At 50.5% G+C, this 17,063-nt stretch overlaps 3 protein-coding genes across 5 annotated transcripts; 1 reads left to right on the forward strand and 2 right to left on the reverse strand.

Annotated features, from left to right (window-relative positions):
- Nucleotides 1-143: 143 nt before the first annotated feature.
- Nucleotides 144-1,800, reverse strand: MRPS2 (mitochondrial ribosomal protein S2). 2 transcript variants are annotated; one of them, XM_053962315.1, is made up of 4 exons: nucleotides 1,679-1,800; nucleotides 1,540-1,602; nucleotides 1,282-1,411; nucleotides 144-974 (listed from the first exon to the last, which is right to left on the reverse strand). In XM_053962315.1, exons 1-4 carry the CDS (start codon nucleotides 1,704-1,706, stop codon nucleotides 431-433), a joined length of 765 nt encoding a protein of 254 aa, XP_053818290.1. In that variant the 5' UTR covers nucleotides 1,707-1,800; the 3' UTR covers nucleotides 144-430. The 2 variants fall into 2 exon arrangements, with proteins under 2 accessions (XP_053818290.1, XP_053818289.1); XM_053962314.1 differs by having other exon boundaries at nucleotides 1,540-1,605.
- A 25-nt stretch (nucleotides 1,801-1,825) lies between these two features.
- PIERCE1 (piercer of microtubule wall 1) lies at nucleotides 1,826-2,740 on the forward strand. The gene is made up of 3 exons (XM_053962317.1): nucleotides 1,826-1,984; nucleotides 2,057-2,135; nucleotides 2,271-2,740. Exons 1-3 carry the CDS (start codon nucleotides 1,920-1,922, stop codon nucleotides 2,469-2,471), a joined length of 345 nt encoding a protein of 114 aa, XP_053818292.1. The 5' UTR covers nucleotides 1,826-1,919; the 3' UTR covers nucleotides 2,472-2,740.
- A 153-nt stretch (nucleotides 2,741-2,893) lies between these two features.
- On the reverse strand, nucleotides 2,894-15,733 carry PPP1R26 (protein phosphatase 1 regulatory subunit 26). Of its 2 annotated transcripts, none has more exons than XM_053962307.1 (3): nucleotides 14,036-15,733; nucleotides 7,219-11,223; nucleotides 2,894-3,418 (listed from the first exon to the last, which is right to left on the reverse strand). In XM_053962307.1, the coding sequence occupies exons 2-3, from the start codon at nucleotides 11,160-11,162 to the stop codon at nucleotides 3,376-3,378; spliced, it is 3,987 nt and encodes a 1,328-aa protein (XP_053818282.1). In that variant the 5' UTR covers nucleotides 11,163-11,223; nucleotides 14,036-15,733; the 3' UTR covers nucleotides 2,894-3,375. The 2 variants fall into 2 exon arrangements, with proteins under 2 accessions (XP_053818282.1, XP_053818283.1); XM_053962308.1 differs by lacking the exon at nucleotides 14,036-15,733 and adding an exon at nucleotides 13,678-13,809.
- Between the last annotated feature and the right edge of the window lie 1,330 nt (nucleotides 15,734-17,063).

The following is a 17,063-nucleotide window of genomic DNA, read 5'->3' on the forward strand; positions in this document are numbered from 1 at the left end:
GCTCCCAGTGTATCCTGGGACAAAGTGGGGACCCTCTCACCCTGCATCAGCCACCCTGAAATGTCCCCAGCTTGGGGACATCCTTTCCCTCCCATTGCTGTGACTGCCCTGGCCAGACTCCCCATCCCATTCCACAGGAAGAATCAGGGGGATAAATCCCTTTATTTGCTAAGAACAGACACAAGACAGAAGCAGTTTCAGGTGAGACTGCAACAGTGACACACTCAAGGACAGGAGCAGGGGCTGGCCCAGCTCCCTTTTCCCTTGCATTGCTCTGGACAATCTTTTGGAGCTAGAGCCCCTCGGGGGCTGTGACCGCTGTGGGGTCACCGTGCACAGGACTGGGGTCCCCTCCCCAGCTGTGCCGGCGCTGGATGCAGAGCCAGTCCCGCGGAACTGGAGCAGAGGCACCGAGCCCATCCCCGGGGCTCTAATTGCCCTCGGCTTTTCTCCGCAGCTCCTCGATGGCCTCGCTCTGCCGCCTCTTGTCCTTGGCACGGATGATGGTCATCCTGAAGAGCTTGCAGTAGAGCTCCACGGCCGCGGGGCTGTCGTCATTGCCGGGAACGGGGTAGGTGATCAAACACGGGTTGCAGTTCGTGTCCACCACCCCAACCGTGGGGATGTTCATCTTGGCCGCGTCGCGGATGGCCACGTGCGGCTCGAAGACGTTGTTGAGGGTGCTGAGGAAGACGAGGAGGTCGGGCAGGCGCACGCCGGGGCCGAACTGGATGCGGGCGTTGGTGAGGAGCCCGCCCTGCCAGTAGCGGGTGTGCGCGTACTCCCCGCACGCCCGCGCCGTGCTCTCGACCAGGTGGCAGAACTGGCGCCGGCGGGTGACGAACAGGATGATGCCCCCGCGGTAGGCCACGTGGGCCGTGAAGTTGAGGGCCAGCTGCAGGTGCTGCATGGTCTGATCCAGGTCGATGATGTCCTGATCCAGGCGGCAGCCGAAGATGTAGGGCTCCATGAACCTGCGGGGGCAGCGGGAGGGCGGCACAGGGGGGGAGGACACGGGGATGGGGTGTGCAGGCATCGAGCGTTTCGGGATGTGGGGGCCCCACAGGAACCCTCCCACGCTCCTGCTCCTGGCTGACAGCAGAGGTGTTCCCTGCAGAGAGCCCTCGTACCCAGTGTCACACCCTCCCACTGCCCACGCTGGGGGGATCCCCGTACCCTGCCCTGTGTGGGCAGTTCCAGGCTCAGAGCAATCCAGCAGCTGTGGCCTGGGGAAGCATTCCTGATGTCCACAAGCACTGGATCACGAAAAGCATCACTCACCTGTGCCGACATCCCTTTTTGTGGCCCAGGTGCACCCGAGCATCAAAGAGATCTTTCAGGGTGAAGAGCTCCTTCACGCTGAAGAAGTCGGGGTGGCTGAGAGGCTCGGTCAGCAGCTTGTCATCGTCAGCTGAGAGAGAGGAAACAAACACTCCCTGATTTAGGGGGGAGCAGCCGGCACTGCAGAGAGACCCCCGATGCTGCAAGGTGACACCGCACGGGCATCGCTCAAGGGCCGGGGTGCACGGCAGCACTCACCGCGGGGCCGGCTGCCTGCCGGGGCCGTGGCCGGGACCGGGACGGTGCTGTAGAGCCGCGGGGCTGCTGCGGGACAGAAACACGCGGGTCACACGGGCGGGCCGGGGCGCTCCGGACCGGGCCGGGCCCCGCCGCTCACCTGCCCGCAGGAGCCGCGGCACCGCCATGCTCCGAGCCCGCAGGGCACGGACGAGACGGAGACGGAGGAGACGACGGAGGAGGAGGAGGAGGAGGAGGAGGAGGGAAGGTCAGCGGCGCTTTCCGCTTCCTGCGGGCGGGGCGGGGCGCGGCGCTCCCTCGGGGCGGTTGCGGTCGCTCCCCGCCCTCCGCCTTTGGTCGCCGGGTAACGCTCCGTCCCCGCGGCCCGGCCCGGCCCGGCCATGGCCCAGCCCAGCCCGGGGGTGCCCCGCCGCTTCGAGGAGCTCACCTTCTACCGCGGCTACGGGTGAGCGCTGCCCCGGTAGCGCCCCGCTCGCCGCTCGCCGCTCCCCGCGCTACCTGTGCTCTCCCCCCGCAGGCAGCCGCCGGCTCACCCCCGCTTCAGGACCGCCAACCAGACCTACGGCAGCAGGGCCCCCACGGTGCACGAGCTGCCGGTACGAGCACCCGGGCGGATGGAGACGCTGCCCTGATCCGTATCCATCTCCGCAAGTTTTGCAGGTGCTGTCCGTGCTGGCATTTAAAACATCCCTACCCCTACCCCCGCCCCGTACCCTTTCTCGCCCCCGCAGAGCTCCTTCCACATCCTCTCGCACAAGTTTTCGGATCATCTGGGCAGGATTGGCATGTGCAGGAACGACGGCCTGAACACGTCCCTGGAGAAGAGCCACTGCACCGGCCCCGACACCTTCATCACCGCCTACGAGCACCTGGACTTCCACCCCAGCTACAACCCCAGCGGCCCCTCGCACTGCAGGGACCAGCCCCTCTAGCCGGCTTTTGTCTGCCTTGGGAGAAACGCCCGCAGCCAGCCGCTCTTTCTTGATACTAAATGGACCCACTAGATTACAGAGGGAACGTTATTAGGAGTAATAGGCTGAAGATTTAATGTGGTTAAGTGTCAGGTAGCTCATGTGCAGCAGCACATAAATACTAGGACAACATAAATTCTGTTTTCATCCCCTTATCCCCTTCTCTGTCACTAATGATCCTTTACACTCTTGCCTTATGTACTACAAGTCATTAAAAATTAAGATCTAAACTGCCTCTCTACTATTTAATGAATAATCAAGCTGCAACTTTTCCAGAGGTATTCATTAACTCTTAGGATTTCTTGTAGAAAGTTCACATTTCTTCTCTCTCCAAACTACAAAGTTTTAAGAAATTATTCAAATAATGACAAGTAATCAAAAAGAAGATTTTTTTTTTAAGTTTTATTGGAACAACTGTAGGTACAGGCTAAGAAACTGCATCAGTTGGCCAGTGACTGCACTGAAAGAACACCTGAACATTTTTGGCTTAAAAATGAGTTTTTAAGAGAAACTGCTCTGCCTGTTTATGGATAAGAAACAGTGCCACCTTACAGGTGTAACAGAACATTAAAAATGAGCATAATAATATTCAAACTGTTTGCTAAAAATGTAAATAATGAGCGGAACATTACGTCCAAACACCACTGCAACTGATACTCTTCACATGTCAGAAACATTCCCTGTTTGTGGCACGTGGTAAGAGCTGGGTAGATCCCCCTGTGCTGCAAACACACCAAAAATAATAAATTGGAACAGGTAAGTAAACTGAGCGGAAATGGGCCTGAAAAGTTAACATTTCAAAGATCTAACATCTGAAAATAAACAAGCAACCCTCTTCCATTTGCTGTGATCCTCGTATCAGACTCTAGACAATACCTGGAGCTTCTTTAGAACCTCCCTTTCTTCTCCTGCAATGAGAAAATAACAAAGTGCTGAATCAATAGAAATAGTTGTGACAATGTTACATAAATTTTTATCCACAGATTTTTCTGCAGGTGGTATAATTTAGGGATAAGGCTGCCTCTTAAAGATACTATCAGAGTGGATTCTGTCACATACTTTCCCACTCCATCTGAAAACACCCACCTCTTCTTTCTTGCCTCAATTTCTTCCCTTTTAATTTTATTCTTGAAACCAGTTCCTTTGAAGAGCTTGGCATGCAGTGTATCTAAATGTTCAGAGGTTACACCAAATACAATTTTTCTAAAAGAAAACACCTGTACAAATTCAAAATATCATCCTAAAAATGACTCATTTTTACCACACAGGATCTACCTGAAACAATCTCTTTCTACTCTGTCTTTTGAAAGGAAGATTTTCGCATTTGCAGATAAAATTATGTGAGGCTGAACTATCACCAAGTGAAGGGATGAAAAATTAAAAAGCTTCTCAATTAATAAAAGAAATGGGGGCAGGGGTGGTGTGTTCCTGCCTTGTATAAAGAGCAGCTACATGTCAAAACACGTGTTCCTAAAATAGCAAAGAACTGGGGAAAAAAATTAAGGGAGTCCTTGCTGCCCCTTGAGGATCCTTGGAGATTGTTCCCAAAGCACCCAAAAACAGTCACTGGGGTAAAAAATGAAGCAATAAATTTCTTTTCAGATTTACCTGACAGCTGTGGTACTGCAGCCAGGATCTGTAACTCACCAGAGCCATAATGAAAAGCACCAAGTGGTTTAAGCACTTAATATCTAAATTAACAGGTTTTGTGTTCTGACTAGAAAGTAAAATTAGCATTGTGCATTTTTAAAAATATGAACCAGCACTCATTAAAAAAAGATAACTTCACAAGGTTTAGAAGAGCTGGGTTTGTGGTTCCTTGTATCTACTGCAATAATTATAATTAATTGGTGTCTCAGGAGGGTGGGAGAAATGAGAAAAGGCGTTTTCTGGACACTCCCCAGAGCTGGCACTGGAGTGCCAGGGCCAGCAGGGTGTGCACTCTGTGCCCTCCCTGGGGCTCTCATGGGCACTATGAGCAGCAAAGAAAACCTGCTTTTGGAACTGCTTTTATGAAGATTCAGCCTTGAGACGTTTGTGCTGCAGTCCCAGCCTTGGTACCACGTGTGGGAATTGCCACTCAAGATAATCTTTTTTATCGCTCAGCCTTTAGTGATGTGTAAGAGGGATTTCTTACTGCTGCAAACCACCAGACTTCTCTTTTCTGAACAAGTGATGAGAACTGGGCCAGGATGAGGACACTGCCACTGGAGCCCTGGCTGTTCAATTCCAGAGATGCTCCTTGACACACGTTCAATCACACAAGCAAAGATTCCACTTCCTGACCACAAACACCAGGAAAGAAAACTCTGGGGGTTCTGCTACCACAAGCACCATTCTCACCTCCCAAAGCCACCCCTTTGTAAATTCTCCTCCTTCATTTTTTGTTACAAAGAATTAATGATATCCTCAGTCAGGAGGGAAGAAGAGGGAACACAGAAATCATTACTCACTCAAGATGATGACACAAACCATAGGAACACTCCAGTTGCACGGTCCATGGGCAGAACCCCTTTTATTAAACATTAGAAACTCAGCAATGTACACCAGTTCCTATATACAAATCAAGTTCATCAATTAAAATAAAAAAGTGCTGTTTGAAATCAGGTTTTATTTAAAGCACAAGGTAACTGGAATTGCATTTTAACTGGGAGTGGATCAGGTCACGAGTGGTACTGAGGACACAGACACAGCAACAGGGGCACGAGACACCTTTGAAGTCTTAATGCGGATTTACTGAAAACTTTTGAGAAGAAACATTCAGCTTTTTATACAAACAGTACAGAGTGCTTCCAACATCTCTAGGAAAATTAGGTATACACTTTAATCCTTTTAAAGCAAGGTACTTGGAAAACTTCTAGTGTAAAATACCAGCCTATTGACCTATTCCAAACAAAAGGCTCAAATCCTGCAACGGAATCAAGGCAGAGCAAAAGATAAACCTGTGAAGAGGGAGTGCAGGCACTGAGCTAAGGAAAAACCACTTTTCCAAGGAATCCTACCACAAAATGGAGATGAGTTAACACACTGACCTTTAAACAACCTGGCCAACCAACCCCAGGGCTACAAAAAGGTGGCTGGACAGCCAGAAATGCCAAGTGAGCACTAGGAACATGTTTCAAACGTAGCTGCACGACAGCATGAACACACCAAGGATGTTTATTTCTCTACATGCCACAGTTACTACTCTATGCTACACCGTATTTTGCCCACATTCTGCATCACACCAGGGACACCACCGGATTCTGGATCCAGTCTTGGCTGCTTTTGCTCCATTTTGCAAATTTAAGGCCAGCCTGGAGGAAGACTCCTGAAGTGACTGAGAAACAAGAGTAATGCTAAGTGGTGGTTTGGCTGAGAAGTTCTGCAGAAGAGCAGACAAAGAGAGTATCAGATCAATTCACAGGGACAAGATGTGAGAACAAACTCCTCCAAGGACTTCACAACACAAAAATGAAAATGGAAGAGCCAACAGCTCCAATTTACACATTTTGAATTTGCAGCGAAACCAGTGTGGGGGCACTTCTTTGTGTGTGTGATGTGAATGTGCTACTTCAATCCCGTTGAAAGTCAGTACAAATAAAAAGATAGTAGTGAAAAATTGCTTTATTCTGGCTGCTGGAAACGGAGGCAGAGAAAGAGCCTGAAGAAAGAACAGTGCTGAAAATATCCGTGGCTGAAAAAATCCGTTTGTGTTGTGACTTCCTACAGCAAACTCAGCTTTGCTTTATTGCACCAAAATTGTCAGTGAAAAGTTCACAGAAATGTAACATTTTAAAAACCACTTCTGAAAAAGGAAAGTTAAGGGCACTCAGGTCCAGGAAGTTCATTCAGGAAACCAAAAGCCATGTCTGGGTAACTACACGGCATCAAAATGAGAGAGCTGAGAATAACGTGGAATTGTCTGAGCCCTACAGACCCAACAGTACAGAAATCCAGGGAAATGCAAGGAAATCCAGAAAAATCATGTTGTCTGAACAGACACACACCTTCACTTGTCTTGGACTGCAATTGTGCTTGGAATCATCTGCTAGCAGGAGGTTCTGGGTATGTAAAAGGACTCTGAGCAGGTGCTGAGATCACTCTGCACAGGAGGTGCAGACAGAGCCGTCCATTTGATTTACCTGAATTTGCATTTGCATCTTCCAGGCTGGATCTCCACACCCACAGCCGAGTTCAGCTCAGGGACCTCATCCCACAGTCCTCAGGGTGGGAAAACTGAGCTCCAGCAAAACCCAGCCCACAGGATTGTCCTGAGGCAGCTCGGATGTGGCCAGTGTCAGACCATCTGCATTGCTATCCAAGGCTGGGCTTTCCTAGGATCTCTTAACAGGTTCCCAAATAAATTCTGTGCGCAAACAGGTTTCCCTTTGAGAGACAATTAGAGGCCTCATAATTTAAAGTGTGATTAGCCAATATCTTATCTACAATAACTACAGCATCCTGTAGGAATGCAAGCCCTAAAAATCATTATAAAAAATATTTCCTTAGAGCACTTTAAATAATTTACAAAATTCTACAAAAGCTATGAATGCCTATCCGTGATATCCCTGTTAAATAGAATTATTTTCACATTAGTGTGTGTGTGTGATATACAGGTATCAGCATCTCCCACTGCCTCTCCTTTCCTGTCTCAAGCTTTATCAAGGTAATTACAATCACAGTTATTTTATAAAAAGACTGCTAGTGTAAAAAAAAAAATACTTACATATTTGAAACCTTTTTTTCCAAGAGGGAACCTGGGCAGTCCCCTGCAGGTAGGTCAGTAAATTTTGCACAGGTTTTGGTTAAAAATTCCTGCCCTTGGTGTACTTCACTAGCAGCTTCCCTGTTCTGCAGGACAGGTATTTTTCCTTCCATTTTGGAGCTGGATACCTGAACTTCTCCCTGCCTGTCAACTTTTTCTTCCTTAATGCACGTCTGCACACTGTTATCTGCACATGCTCCTCCACTATTATGCACTGCTGCTGCTGTCACATTGAATTCCTGTCTTGGGCAAGCTAAACTGGGATCTGGCCTCTTGTCCAGCTGGTTATTCCCTCCCTTACTGTCCACCTGAGCACTCTGCTGAGCTGGCTCTCTGCTGACTTTATCTGCTTTTCCCACACTGCACTCAGGGTGTGGGGGATCTGCAGTGGAGTCAGCCCAGTTGTCTCGGTGGATATCTCCTTCCTTGATCCACATCTGGGTGTTCTCAGCTCTGGAGGTTCCTCTGCAAACCTTATCAGCTTTTCCTGCTGCCACACTCTGTTCCTGTGAGGGAAGGCAGGAGTGGGACTGATCCCCTGGAGCTTCAGCCTTCCTGCAACCCTCAGCTGCCTCTTGGAGACACTCAGCTCCTGCACAGGTTTCTGCTACATGGGGACTCGCCCCTCCCACAATGAGTTTCTGAGAAGAACTGGCTTCTTTTATTGCTGGTGCAATTTCCCCACTAAATTTGTCTTTTGGCAAGGGGTTAAGTACATCTGTGTCCTGGGAAGCTGCCTCCATTCCCAAGGCACTGCTCTGCCTGAGCAAACACTCTGCTTTCTGCTTTTTGTTCAAAAGCATTGATTTCTTCCTGTCCCGGGCGTATTTCAGACCTGCAATAAATTTACTTGAGATTTTTAGTTGGAAGGTATTCTTCCTTTTAGATCTGGGCTTTGCATTCATGACTTTTCTCACTTTACACCCTTCACTTCTGCTGGGTTTTGGGGGCTCTGTGTTATGGACATTCCTTTTACCTGTTGCATTCCCAGGTAACTCCTCAGCAGCACCACCTCTGACCCCCCCCAGTCCTTGCTTAGCTTTTGACTGACCAGTAGTAGGAACATTCTCTGCAGAGGAAGCACATTTTCCACTGCCAGCTAACATTGCACTTTTCCCTTCTGTTCTCTGAGAGTTCTTCACCTCCTCAGTTTGCTGAGCTACCTCAGCCTTTTTACTCTGACCCAGCACGAGGTTGATCTCGTTTTCCACCGGCTGCTGCTTTGCTTTTCCTTTATTACCAGTTTGTTTGGTCGCTCTAAGTAAGTCCAGACTTGCATCACCTTTTTGCATCTCTGAATTGCTTGCAGAGTCTTTAGCCTTTTCTGCCAAAAATCTCCTGATTTCCTGCTCGATGCTGTCATCGCTGTCCACTGAGCTGCTGTCACTGGCGTCTGACACAGCTGGGAAAGCACATTTTCTATTTTTAGCCCCCCGCTGGTTTGAAACTGGTTTAGGTTTATTGCCTTTTTTAAGCTGTAAGTTAAACTCCTGGTTTTTCACGGTTTCTGGCTTGTCATTGGGAAGTTTGATGTTGTCTGGAGGGTTCCTGACTGCATTCTCCCTCACAGCTTTCCTAGGTTTCGAGAGGCAGCTTTTTAGCAGTGAGGGATTTTTACATTTCCACTCATTTTGCTGGAGGCCACTGAACTCATCCAGCAGCTGAGTTTCTGTCTCACTGAATCTGACTTTCTTCTTGCACTGAGCTTTCTGGTCCTTGGATTTCTTCTTTAACTTCCTTTTAGACCGTAACAAGTCCTTGATAGCAGAATCCAGGTCCTCATCGCTGTCCAGAGAGCTGCTCTCATCACCTGACCCCTCCCTCTCTGGGGTTTGGATGGGGTTTTTTATAGGTTTTCTTGTGCTACTCTGAACCTGCAGAGAAGGGTTTGCAGAGTCCAAGGCCACACATCTACTGCCATCAGAGTCAGACAATTTGGGAGACATCAGCTGCTGCTGCCTCGGCTCTTTGTTACTCTGTGCATCTGCGGGGTTGCTCAGGGCATGCTCCTCTGGGAGCCCTGGGAATTTGGAATAGTTACCTGGCTGGAAAAGTCCTGTCTCCAGCTGTTCAGGTAGTTTTGACCCTCCTTGTTTTGCTGTTCTGCCTTCCCTTTTAAGTCTCCTTTTCTGACTCAGGGATAATTTCAGTGTTTTGGGCAGAGCAGGCTCAAGGGTCTCGGTGAGGCTGTTTGGATCAGAAGGCAAAGGCATCTGGATGGAGCGTGACAGGCTGGGAGGTTTTGTTCCAAGGTTTTCTGACTGTGCTTTCAGAGCCAAAAAAGCCCTGATTTCTTGCTCTATGCTGTCATCACTGTCCACAAGGCTGCTGTCACTTTCACAACGGGAGGACGAAAGAAGCTGGGGAGAAAAGAAGGAGTCTGCAGTGAGGGATTTATTGTCACTTCCCATTTGGGATGGCATGATTGTTTTGGAAATATCCAGGATAGCTTCTGCACACATGAGTTCTGCAGATGTGTCTGCTCTGCAAGAGGCCTGCAATGTGAGCTCACAAGCAGTAATCTTGTTTTCTGGAAGTGCAAAATGTCTGGCTTTTTTCAGTGGTTTAAACAGCTTATTAAAGTCATTGCTGGTGCTTTCTAATCCTGTTGACTTGGAATTAACTTCTTTTCTCTTGTTGCTTATAGGGTTTTTATTGATTTCTGGTGAGGCACTTTTTGTGGAGCTAATTGTCAGGCTGGCAGAAATGTCTGCCATACCCTTTGGATCAAATGGTTCCCTCTGCAAAGGGACACAGTTTGCTGCATGACCTGCCTCCTTCCTGATTTTCTCCAGCTGGTAAAGCTGAATGGCTTCTTCGATGCCATCATCGCTGCTCGAGTCAGATGTGTGCATGCTCTCCTTGCTGAGTGCTTCTCTTGGCTCCCAGTGATGAGCTCCACTTCCCTCATTCTGCTCCACGAGCCAAGGCTGGCTGGCAGTGGCCATTTCTAGATATGCTCGGTTCACCTGGCTGAAATCACTGGGCTCTGCTTGGATTTTTGACTGCAAGCACTTGGACTGGGCACTGGATTTCTGCAGCTTGGGATGGTGTCTCAGCAGCAGTGCATTACAACCTTGCTTTATAGCACCACAGCTTGTTCTGTTTGTTGCTTCTTTGTTGCATTTCAGGACAGATCTCACACGGGAATCTTTTTTATCCTCCTCGGTATCACATTTGCTAATTTCTTGCTGCTTCTTCTCATTCAAGAACTGCACTATTTCAGCTTGTATGCTCTGTTCAAAGGAGTCATCGCTGCTGATGCTCTGAGGGGAAGCAGGCTGAAGCCTTTTCCCAATTCCCAGGTGGTCAGACAGGTACTCTTCGGAGAGCATCTCGGCTTTAAATTTCACAGGGAGGAGGTTACTCGCCACTTTGTTCTGGGAGAACTCTCTCTTAAACCTTTTGTCTCTGCTCACATTCTCAGAACGCTCTGCATTCCTTGGCAAGGACTGGGCACTTTTGCTTTTTGTTTTCAAGTACTCTTGGATGGCTTCTTCTATACCTCGGTCCACAGAATCATCACTGTCAGAATCGAGCAGCAGAGTCCCAAACTCTACATTCCTTTCCACTTTGCTGCCATCAGAATCCTCAGGGCACCCACACTGGGTGTACTGAGGATGCTTCTGCAGCAGCGTGGTGCTGGATGTGACTCTGGTACTGGTGCCTTTTCCTCCCTTCTGTTTTTTCTGCATAACACAGCCACACTCATTGTTCATACCCAGGGCAGGCTCTTGGCTTTGCAGGTTGTTTATGATCATCTGAACTTTGGCGCTCACGGAGGTTCTGGTGACGTTGCTGTCGGATTCAGGGAAGCAAACGGGGTATCTACAATTCCTTGCTGGTCCAAAGGACTCCCATTTTGTCTGAAGAGCTACCAGAGGAGGAGCATCCATAAGGAACATTCTAGCAGACCACAGCAAAGTCCACGATGGAACAGATTTTCAGACCGGTCTCTCCTCCATCCTAAAACAAATTAAAAAAGGAAAATATTTATTAAGCGTGTGCCTTCTAGAAATTCCATGTAATAATCCTGGTAACATAAACTGTAAATTATTAACACTCAGAACTACTGTGCCAGATAATCACAGGAGTTACTCCTCAACATCACTTGAACAGGTAAATCAGTCACTACTGCCACTGGGGATAAGCCAGAGCGCTCATCGTTTGTGGTTTGTAGTATTTTCTGGCAAAATCATAACCCAGTTCCGGTAATTCACTTCTGAAACTCTTCCTGTGCTTTCCAGTCCTTTTTGCAGGTGCTCCTAAATAATGATCCACTGCCCACAAAGACCCACTGTGATGGGATTCAGTGCACTGGTGTGTGCAATCCCCTTTGCACTGAGGTTGTCTGAATACTTTTGCAGAAAACTTTGTGGTAGGAGAGAATGAACAATTTTAAGGAATTCTTTCATAGTGGGAGTGGAGAGCTCAGCAAAATACTCCGCTTGTTGTTTCCCTTGGCATAACTGCCCTTTTTAAGGATCATGCAGCTCAGTTTTCCAGTTTTCCAAGGAAAGCAGCACTGGCTGTGTCCACATGGTGCAGGATGCGTGGATGTGGAGAAATCTGGAGCATCATCTGGGATGGTGGGACATAAACCAACTCCTCCTCAGAGAGCAGAGTACCCACACAATATCCCAGCTTTTGCTAGATCTGACTTAGCATTAAACACACAGAGCTGAGGGACTTGGGGCAGCTGAGAGAGAAGGAAAGGGAACTCATTTCTTCCTGAAACACACTCTACAGCAATAACCCCGAGACATCAGTCATCCGGCCTCTCTGCAGGATAAAAGCTCTTGGCAAACACAGATTGGGGGGAGTGCATAAAAGCAGGATGAAGATTAGGAACTATTCTTTGTGTTCCAGTAGAAACCGCAGACAGAACGAAGCTTTGGTTTGTGCAAGAGTGGAAAAAGCCACCCACAAAACTCCAGTTAACACCCCAAAGAGTTCATCACCTCCACACGGTCCCATGAGGGTTGAAGGCTTCACCTGCAGCATTATTTGGTAGGGTCAAGGGTGACAGTAATTCCCAAAAACTACTGCAGCTGGATTCTTCAAGCCCAGGCTCCACACAAACACAGTGAGTCCCAACTGCAGTGGCACTGGACTCTGCCAATGTACAGGGACACAATTTTCCCTCTGAAACCTCCCTAACCTTGCACTTGTCAATTATTCTCTAGTTCTGGTTTCAAATTAAACAGTGGTATTAAATATTTTAAAGGATTCGTGACTCTAAACTCTTTAAAACTTGTATTTATTTACTGAGAGTAAGGTAACAGACAACCAGGGAAGACAATTCTTCACCACTCTTCGCTTGGGCAAATATAAATTAAAAACATTTTTCCTCATAATAAGCAGCTACGGATCAAAAAGACAGAAATCAGGATACCTCATTACCTTGCAGCAACGCAATTAACACACTTTAGCTCCCAGCTTCATTAAGAAATAAAACCCCAACGTTTTTCCTATTAACCTATTTCCACGGTTTTCAGGGAAGGGGCAGGCGCCTTCACTATCCCACACTTGGACTGTGGGTCCTGCATGTGAATTATAAGAGATTGGGGGGAATTTTTGTGTCTGGGCACACATGGAGACCGTGAGGGGACACCTGGGTGCTGCCTGAGGGAGGACGTGAGGGGACACTCACCCGAGGGATATTCACAAAGGGTGTGAGGGGACATGAGGGGACATGAGGGGACATGAGGGGACATGAAGGGACATGAGGGGACACCCACTGAGGGTGTGAGAGGACATGAGGGGACACCCACTGAGGGTGTGAGGGGACATGAGGGGGACACCCGCTAAGGGTGTGAGGGGACATGAGGGGACATGAGGGGACATGAGGGGACATGAGGGGACATGAGGGGACACCCGCTGAGGGTGTGAGGGGACATGAGGGGACACCCACTGAGGGTGTGAGGGGACATGAGGGGGACACCCGCTAAGGGTGTGAGGGGACATGAGGGGACATGAGGGGACACCCGCTGAGGGTGTGAGGGGACATGAGGGGACACCCACTGAGGGTGTGAGGGGACATGAGGGGGACACCCGCTAAGGGTGTGAGGGGACATGAGGGGACATGAGGGGACACCCGCTGAGGGTGTGAGGGGACATGAGGGGACATGAGGGGACACCTACTGAGGGTGTGAGGAGACATGAGGGGACACCCACTGAGGGTGTCCGGGGACATGAGGGGACACACACCGGGGTCAGTGTCACCCAGACAGGATCTGAGGGGAAATGAGGGGACACACCAGAAGGAGGGGGGGGGGTACCCTGTGTGACTCCGTGAGGGGAAATGAGGGGACACCCACAGGAGCTGCATGAGGGGACATTAAGGGACTCCCACACAGGGGGTACCCACAGAGACTGTGTAAGGGGACATGAGGGGACACTAACTCAAGGGATACCTACAGCGGATGTGTGAAGCGCCACCAACCCGGGGGGCACCCACAGAGGCTGCGTGAGGGGACATGAAGCGCCACCAACCCGGGGGGCACCCACAGTAGATACGTGAAGGGACACGAGGGTACCCCCAGCTCGGGGGGCACCCCGGAGGAGCTGCGACGGGTCCCCCACCCTCGCGGGCCGCCTGCAGCCGCCGCCCGCGGGACCCCCGCGGGGCGCCGCGCCCACTGCCCGCGGCCGGCCGGGCCCTGCCCGCGCCGCCATGGCTCCCCCTTCCCGCCTTCCGCCGCCCCGGACCCGGGCCCCGGCCTCCCTCGGCCGCCGGCGCGGCGGGGCCCGGCCGCGCCCCCCGCCCGCCGCTCACCTGCCGAGAGGAGGCCGACAGCGGCGACGGGGGTCGGCGGCGCCCGGGCCGGGCTGTCGGCTCCGCCGGGCTCCGCTCCGCCGCTGCCCGCCGCGCTGGTGCAGGGGCGGGCGGCGCTTCCTTCCCTGCCCCCGGGGAGCGGGAGGCATGCGCCGCAGGGCTCCGGCGGGGAGGCGGGGAGGGACCGCACCGGGCCGGGGCACAAAGGCAGCGGCGGCCGCTGGCCCCGAGAGCCGGCGCGGAGCGGAGGGAGGGCGGCGGGAGCCCGGAGCCCGGTAACGATCGTAACGGAAGGGCCGCCGGGGGAAGGGGCACCGCGGCTTCCTGCAGCAGCCCCGCGGCCAGGGCCGGGCTCCAAACCGCGGTCCCGGCGCGGACCGGGAAAACGGCAGCGGAAAGAACGCGATTGTATTCGCCTCTTGTCTCGGAACTATGCGCAGAGCGGGGGGATCATCCATCCGCTCCCTTCGGGGCGCCAGACTGGGGGAAACTCAAAATATCGGCAGGATGCAACACTTGGCTGTCCCAGGTGCAAAGTTTGGGGTGCAGAACGAGAACTGAGGTGCAGAGAGCCAGGGCCTCTGCTTTCAGCCGCTGCAGCGGTCGGTGCTGGGGCTCCTGGAGCTGTTGGGTTGCTGGAGGTTTCACATAGCGAAACAGCAAAGTTTTAGTGCTCTAATTCATCCCTGTTTTGTTGGCAAGCGGGTTTTCCCCGAGGATACACTGCCAACCCTATGCTATCATCCCTGTGCTTCCAGAGCAGAACCAAGCTGTGGGATGCTTCCTTGGGGGACACCCGTTTCAACCTGCTCCTTCCTAAAACACACAGAGTGAGTCACACGGCTCTCAGTCTATAAATCTGCACAAGCATTTCCATTCCTTGTGTCTGGCAAACAAAACCCCGGTGCCTCAACCCAAAGTGCTGCCCGTTTTCACTTTGTCAGTGTGTTTTGTTTCCCCGTGGGGCTGGAACACGTGTGATGCTGCAGAGGAAATCGGCATCTTTTGGCTGGGTGTCGTCAAAATCACGGGAAAGCTCAGGCTGGGTGGTGGCAATTGGGGAACAGCAGCTAAGGAGGGTCCCAGGCTGGAAACGGGGTGACTGAGAGTGTTGCACTCTTTTTGTGCTCACTCTGTGGCAACACATCACAAGATATGGGGCTGACATATGGCAAGGAGCAGATTTCCACCTGCTTTTATCCCAGAGATTCTTGTTTTGGGAGCACCTGTATTTCTGTGCCCTTTCCTCATCTCCAGCTTCACATTTTAATTTTTTTCCTCACCCTCAGGAATCCTCTACTACCAAACCAGGTCTGACCCTGGGAATGTGGGGCAGGACCATGTCTCAAACCATCAGACACAGTTACAAACTCGTATTAATTTACCTCTTGCTCTTACAACAGATAAAACAGAGCCGATAAGACGTTTGCCTGTGTGTTCTTGTCCCTGGGATATGTAACATGCTTTTATGTTCTGATCTGGCTCGCTTGAACGAGACTGCTGAAAACAGCACAGCCAGCATCTGTGTGCAGGAGGAAACAATGGACTTGCTTTTCCTTCACTGCAGAATTGCAGCCTGGAGGTGAGGAAACTTTGCTTCGCTCACCATATTCCTCCCTAATGCTGTGGCAGAGGGAAGAAAGGGCTCTTGTATTCATGTATCCTCCCGGGCCAAGTCAATTTACATGTGAATGCACTTTTAAAATAAAATTAAAGTCAAAGCTGTGGCCAGAAGCCTGATAAATGTTTTTGTGCACATGCAGTTGCTGGGGAGGGGGGAGGCTGCTGCTGCTGGAGAGCTCTGCTGTCCCCAGCCGAGGTGGCATTTGTGGCTCTGTGTGCCACTTTTACTTGAAAGAAGAGCAGAGGTGCTATTAGGGGTGATTTGTCTTCCTGATCCCTGATCTTGGCAGAAATGAGAGCAGTGGTCCCCCATCCGTGCTGGACAGATGACAAAGTCAGGAGCACTAATTGGACCCCTCGTTAGAATGGCTGGAATGGCAGGGGAACGCTCACATTTCCAAAATGAAACATCTCCCCCGACCTCCGGATCTGCTGCTCCTGTTTGCAGGGATGGGTGCTCATTACAGGTGCCTCTGGGTACCTCAGAGCCTGAAATCAGAGCTCAGGCAATGGCTTTTGTTATTTTTTTCCCCAGCAAGAGAAAGGACAAGATTAAAACCAAATTAGCAGGAATAAAAGGACTCACTGGGCAGATTTTGTTGTCGGGTAACCTGTGGCTTCGGGGCCAATTAATATTCCTACATGCAGCTTTGTTAAAACACCAGCCACGTCTGCTGTTTTTTGGGAATATGGGTCACAACTGATGCTGGCTGAGGGCACATCCATGTCTAGGACAGGAGGGAAGTTGATAACCTCGGATTCCACAAACCCTTTCCTCTGTTGGGGGCAGTTTTGCATTCCTTGAGCACCTCCTTGGGTTTTGGGGCAAAACTGATTTACAACAGCACAATCCTGCTGTGACCACTGAGTTTTTTGGGGGAAAAGCAGCAGAGAAAGGGGGTGGATGGAGCCCAATCTGATTTTCCCTCACCCTCAGTGTTTAGGGTCCATTTTTCACATGGCTGCACTGAACCTCAGGACACTCAGTGCTGGCCCTGCTCCAACATCTCCCTGCCCTGTTCAGCTCCTTCAGTCTGATCTCAGATGATTTATTAGATGGAGAACAACTGGATCATGTAGTAACATGGCAAATTGAAGACTTTAGTTGTTATTTAATAAATGCCAAGGAGACTCATGAGGCCTTGAAGTTATAATAGAAAGATCTAATTTAGGAAAAAAAAAAAAAAAGGGAAGAGAGATGCCTGTGAAAGCTGCCAGGAAGCAGCGCTGGGTATTGAACATTTCTGTTTACCCTCTGAATGGAACAGAGATGGTCTGAACTTCCTTTTAGCAGGGCTGGATGCTGTCCAGGGAAGCAGCACCTGAGGCAGGAGGAGTTCAAGGGCAGTTTTTGGTGGAGCTCAGTCCTGGAAGCTGTGCTTTGTCTTGCCTTGGAGGACATTGT

This window comes from Vidua chalybeata, chromosome 21, assembly GCF_026979565.1.
Source record: "Vidua chalybeata isolate OUT-0048 chromosome 21, bVidCha1 merged haplotype, whole genome shotgun sequence".
NCBI lineage: Eukaryota > Metazoa > Chordata > Aves > Passeriformes > Viduidae > Vidua > Vidua chalybeata.

Bases quoted from the DNA above. Each gene is read 5' to 3' on its own strand.
- MRPS2 (XM_053962314.1), bottom strand. From the start codon at position 1,706: ATGGCGGTGCCGCGGCTCCTGCGGGCAG. The intron at 1,606-1,678 runs GTGAGCGGCGGG...TCTGTCCCGCAG, and splicing joins GCCGCGGCTCCTGCGGGCAG to CAGCCCCGCGGCTCTACAGC. The intron at 1,412-1,539 runs GTGAGTGCTGCC...CCTCTCTCTCAG, and splicing joins GGCAGGCAGCCGGCCCCGCG to CTGACGATGACAAGCTGCTG.
- PPP1R26 (XM_053962307.1), bottom strand. From the start codon at position 11,162: ATGTTCCTTATGGATGCTCCTCCTCTGGTAGCTCTTCAGACAAAATGG. The intron at 3,419-7,218 runs GTAAGTATTTTT...TTCTCATTGCAG, and splicing joins GAAAAAAAGGTTTCAAATAT to GAGAAGAAAGGGAGGTTCTA.
- PIERCE1 (XM_053962317.1), top strand. From the start codon at position 1,920: ATGGCCCAGCCCAGCCCGGGGGTGCCCCGCCGCTTCGAGGAGCTCACC. The intron at 1,985-2,056 runs GTGAGCGCTGCC...CTCCCCCCGCAG, and splicing joins ACCTTCTACCGCGGCTACGG to GCAGCCGCCGGCTCACCCCC. The intron at 2,136-2,270 runs GTACGAGCACCC...TCGCCCCCGCAG, and splicing joins CCACGGTGCACGAGCTGCCG to AGCTCCTTCCACATCCTCTC.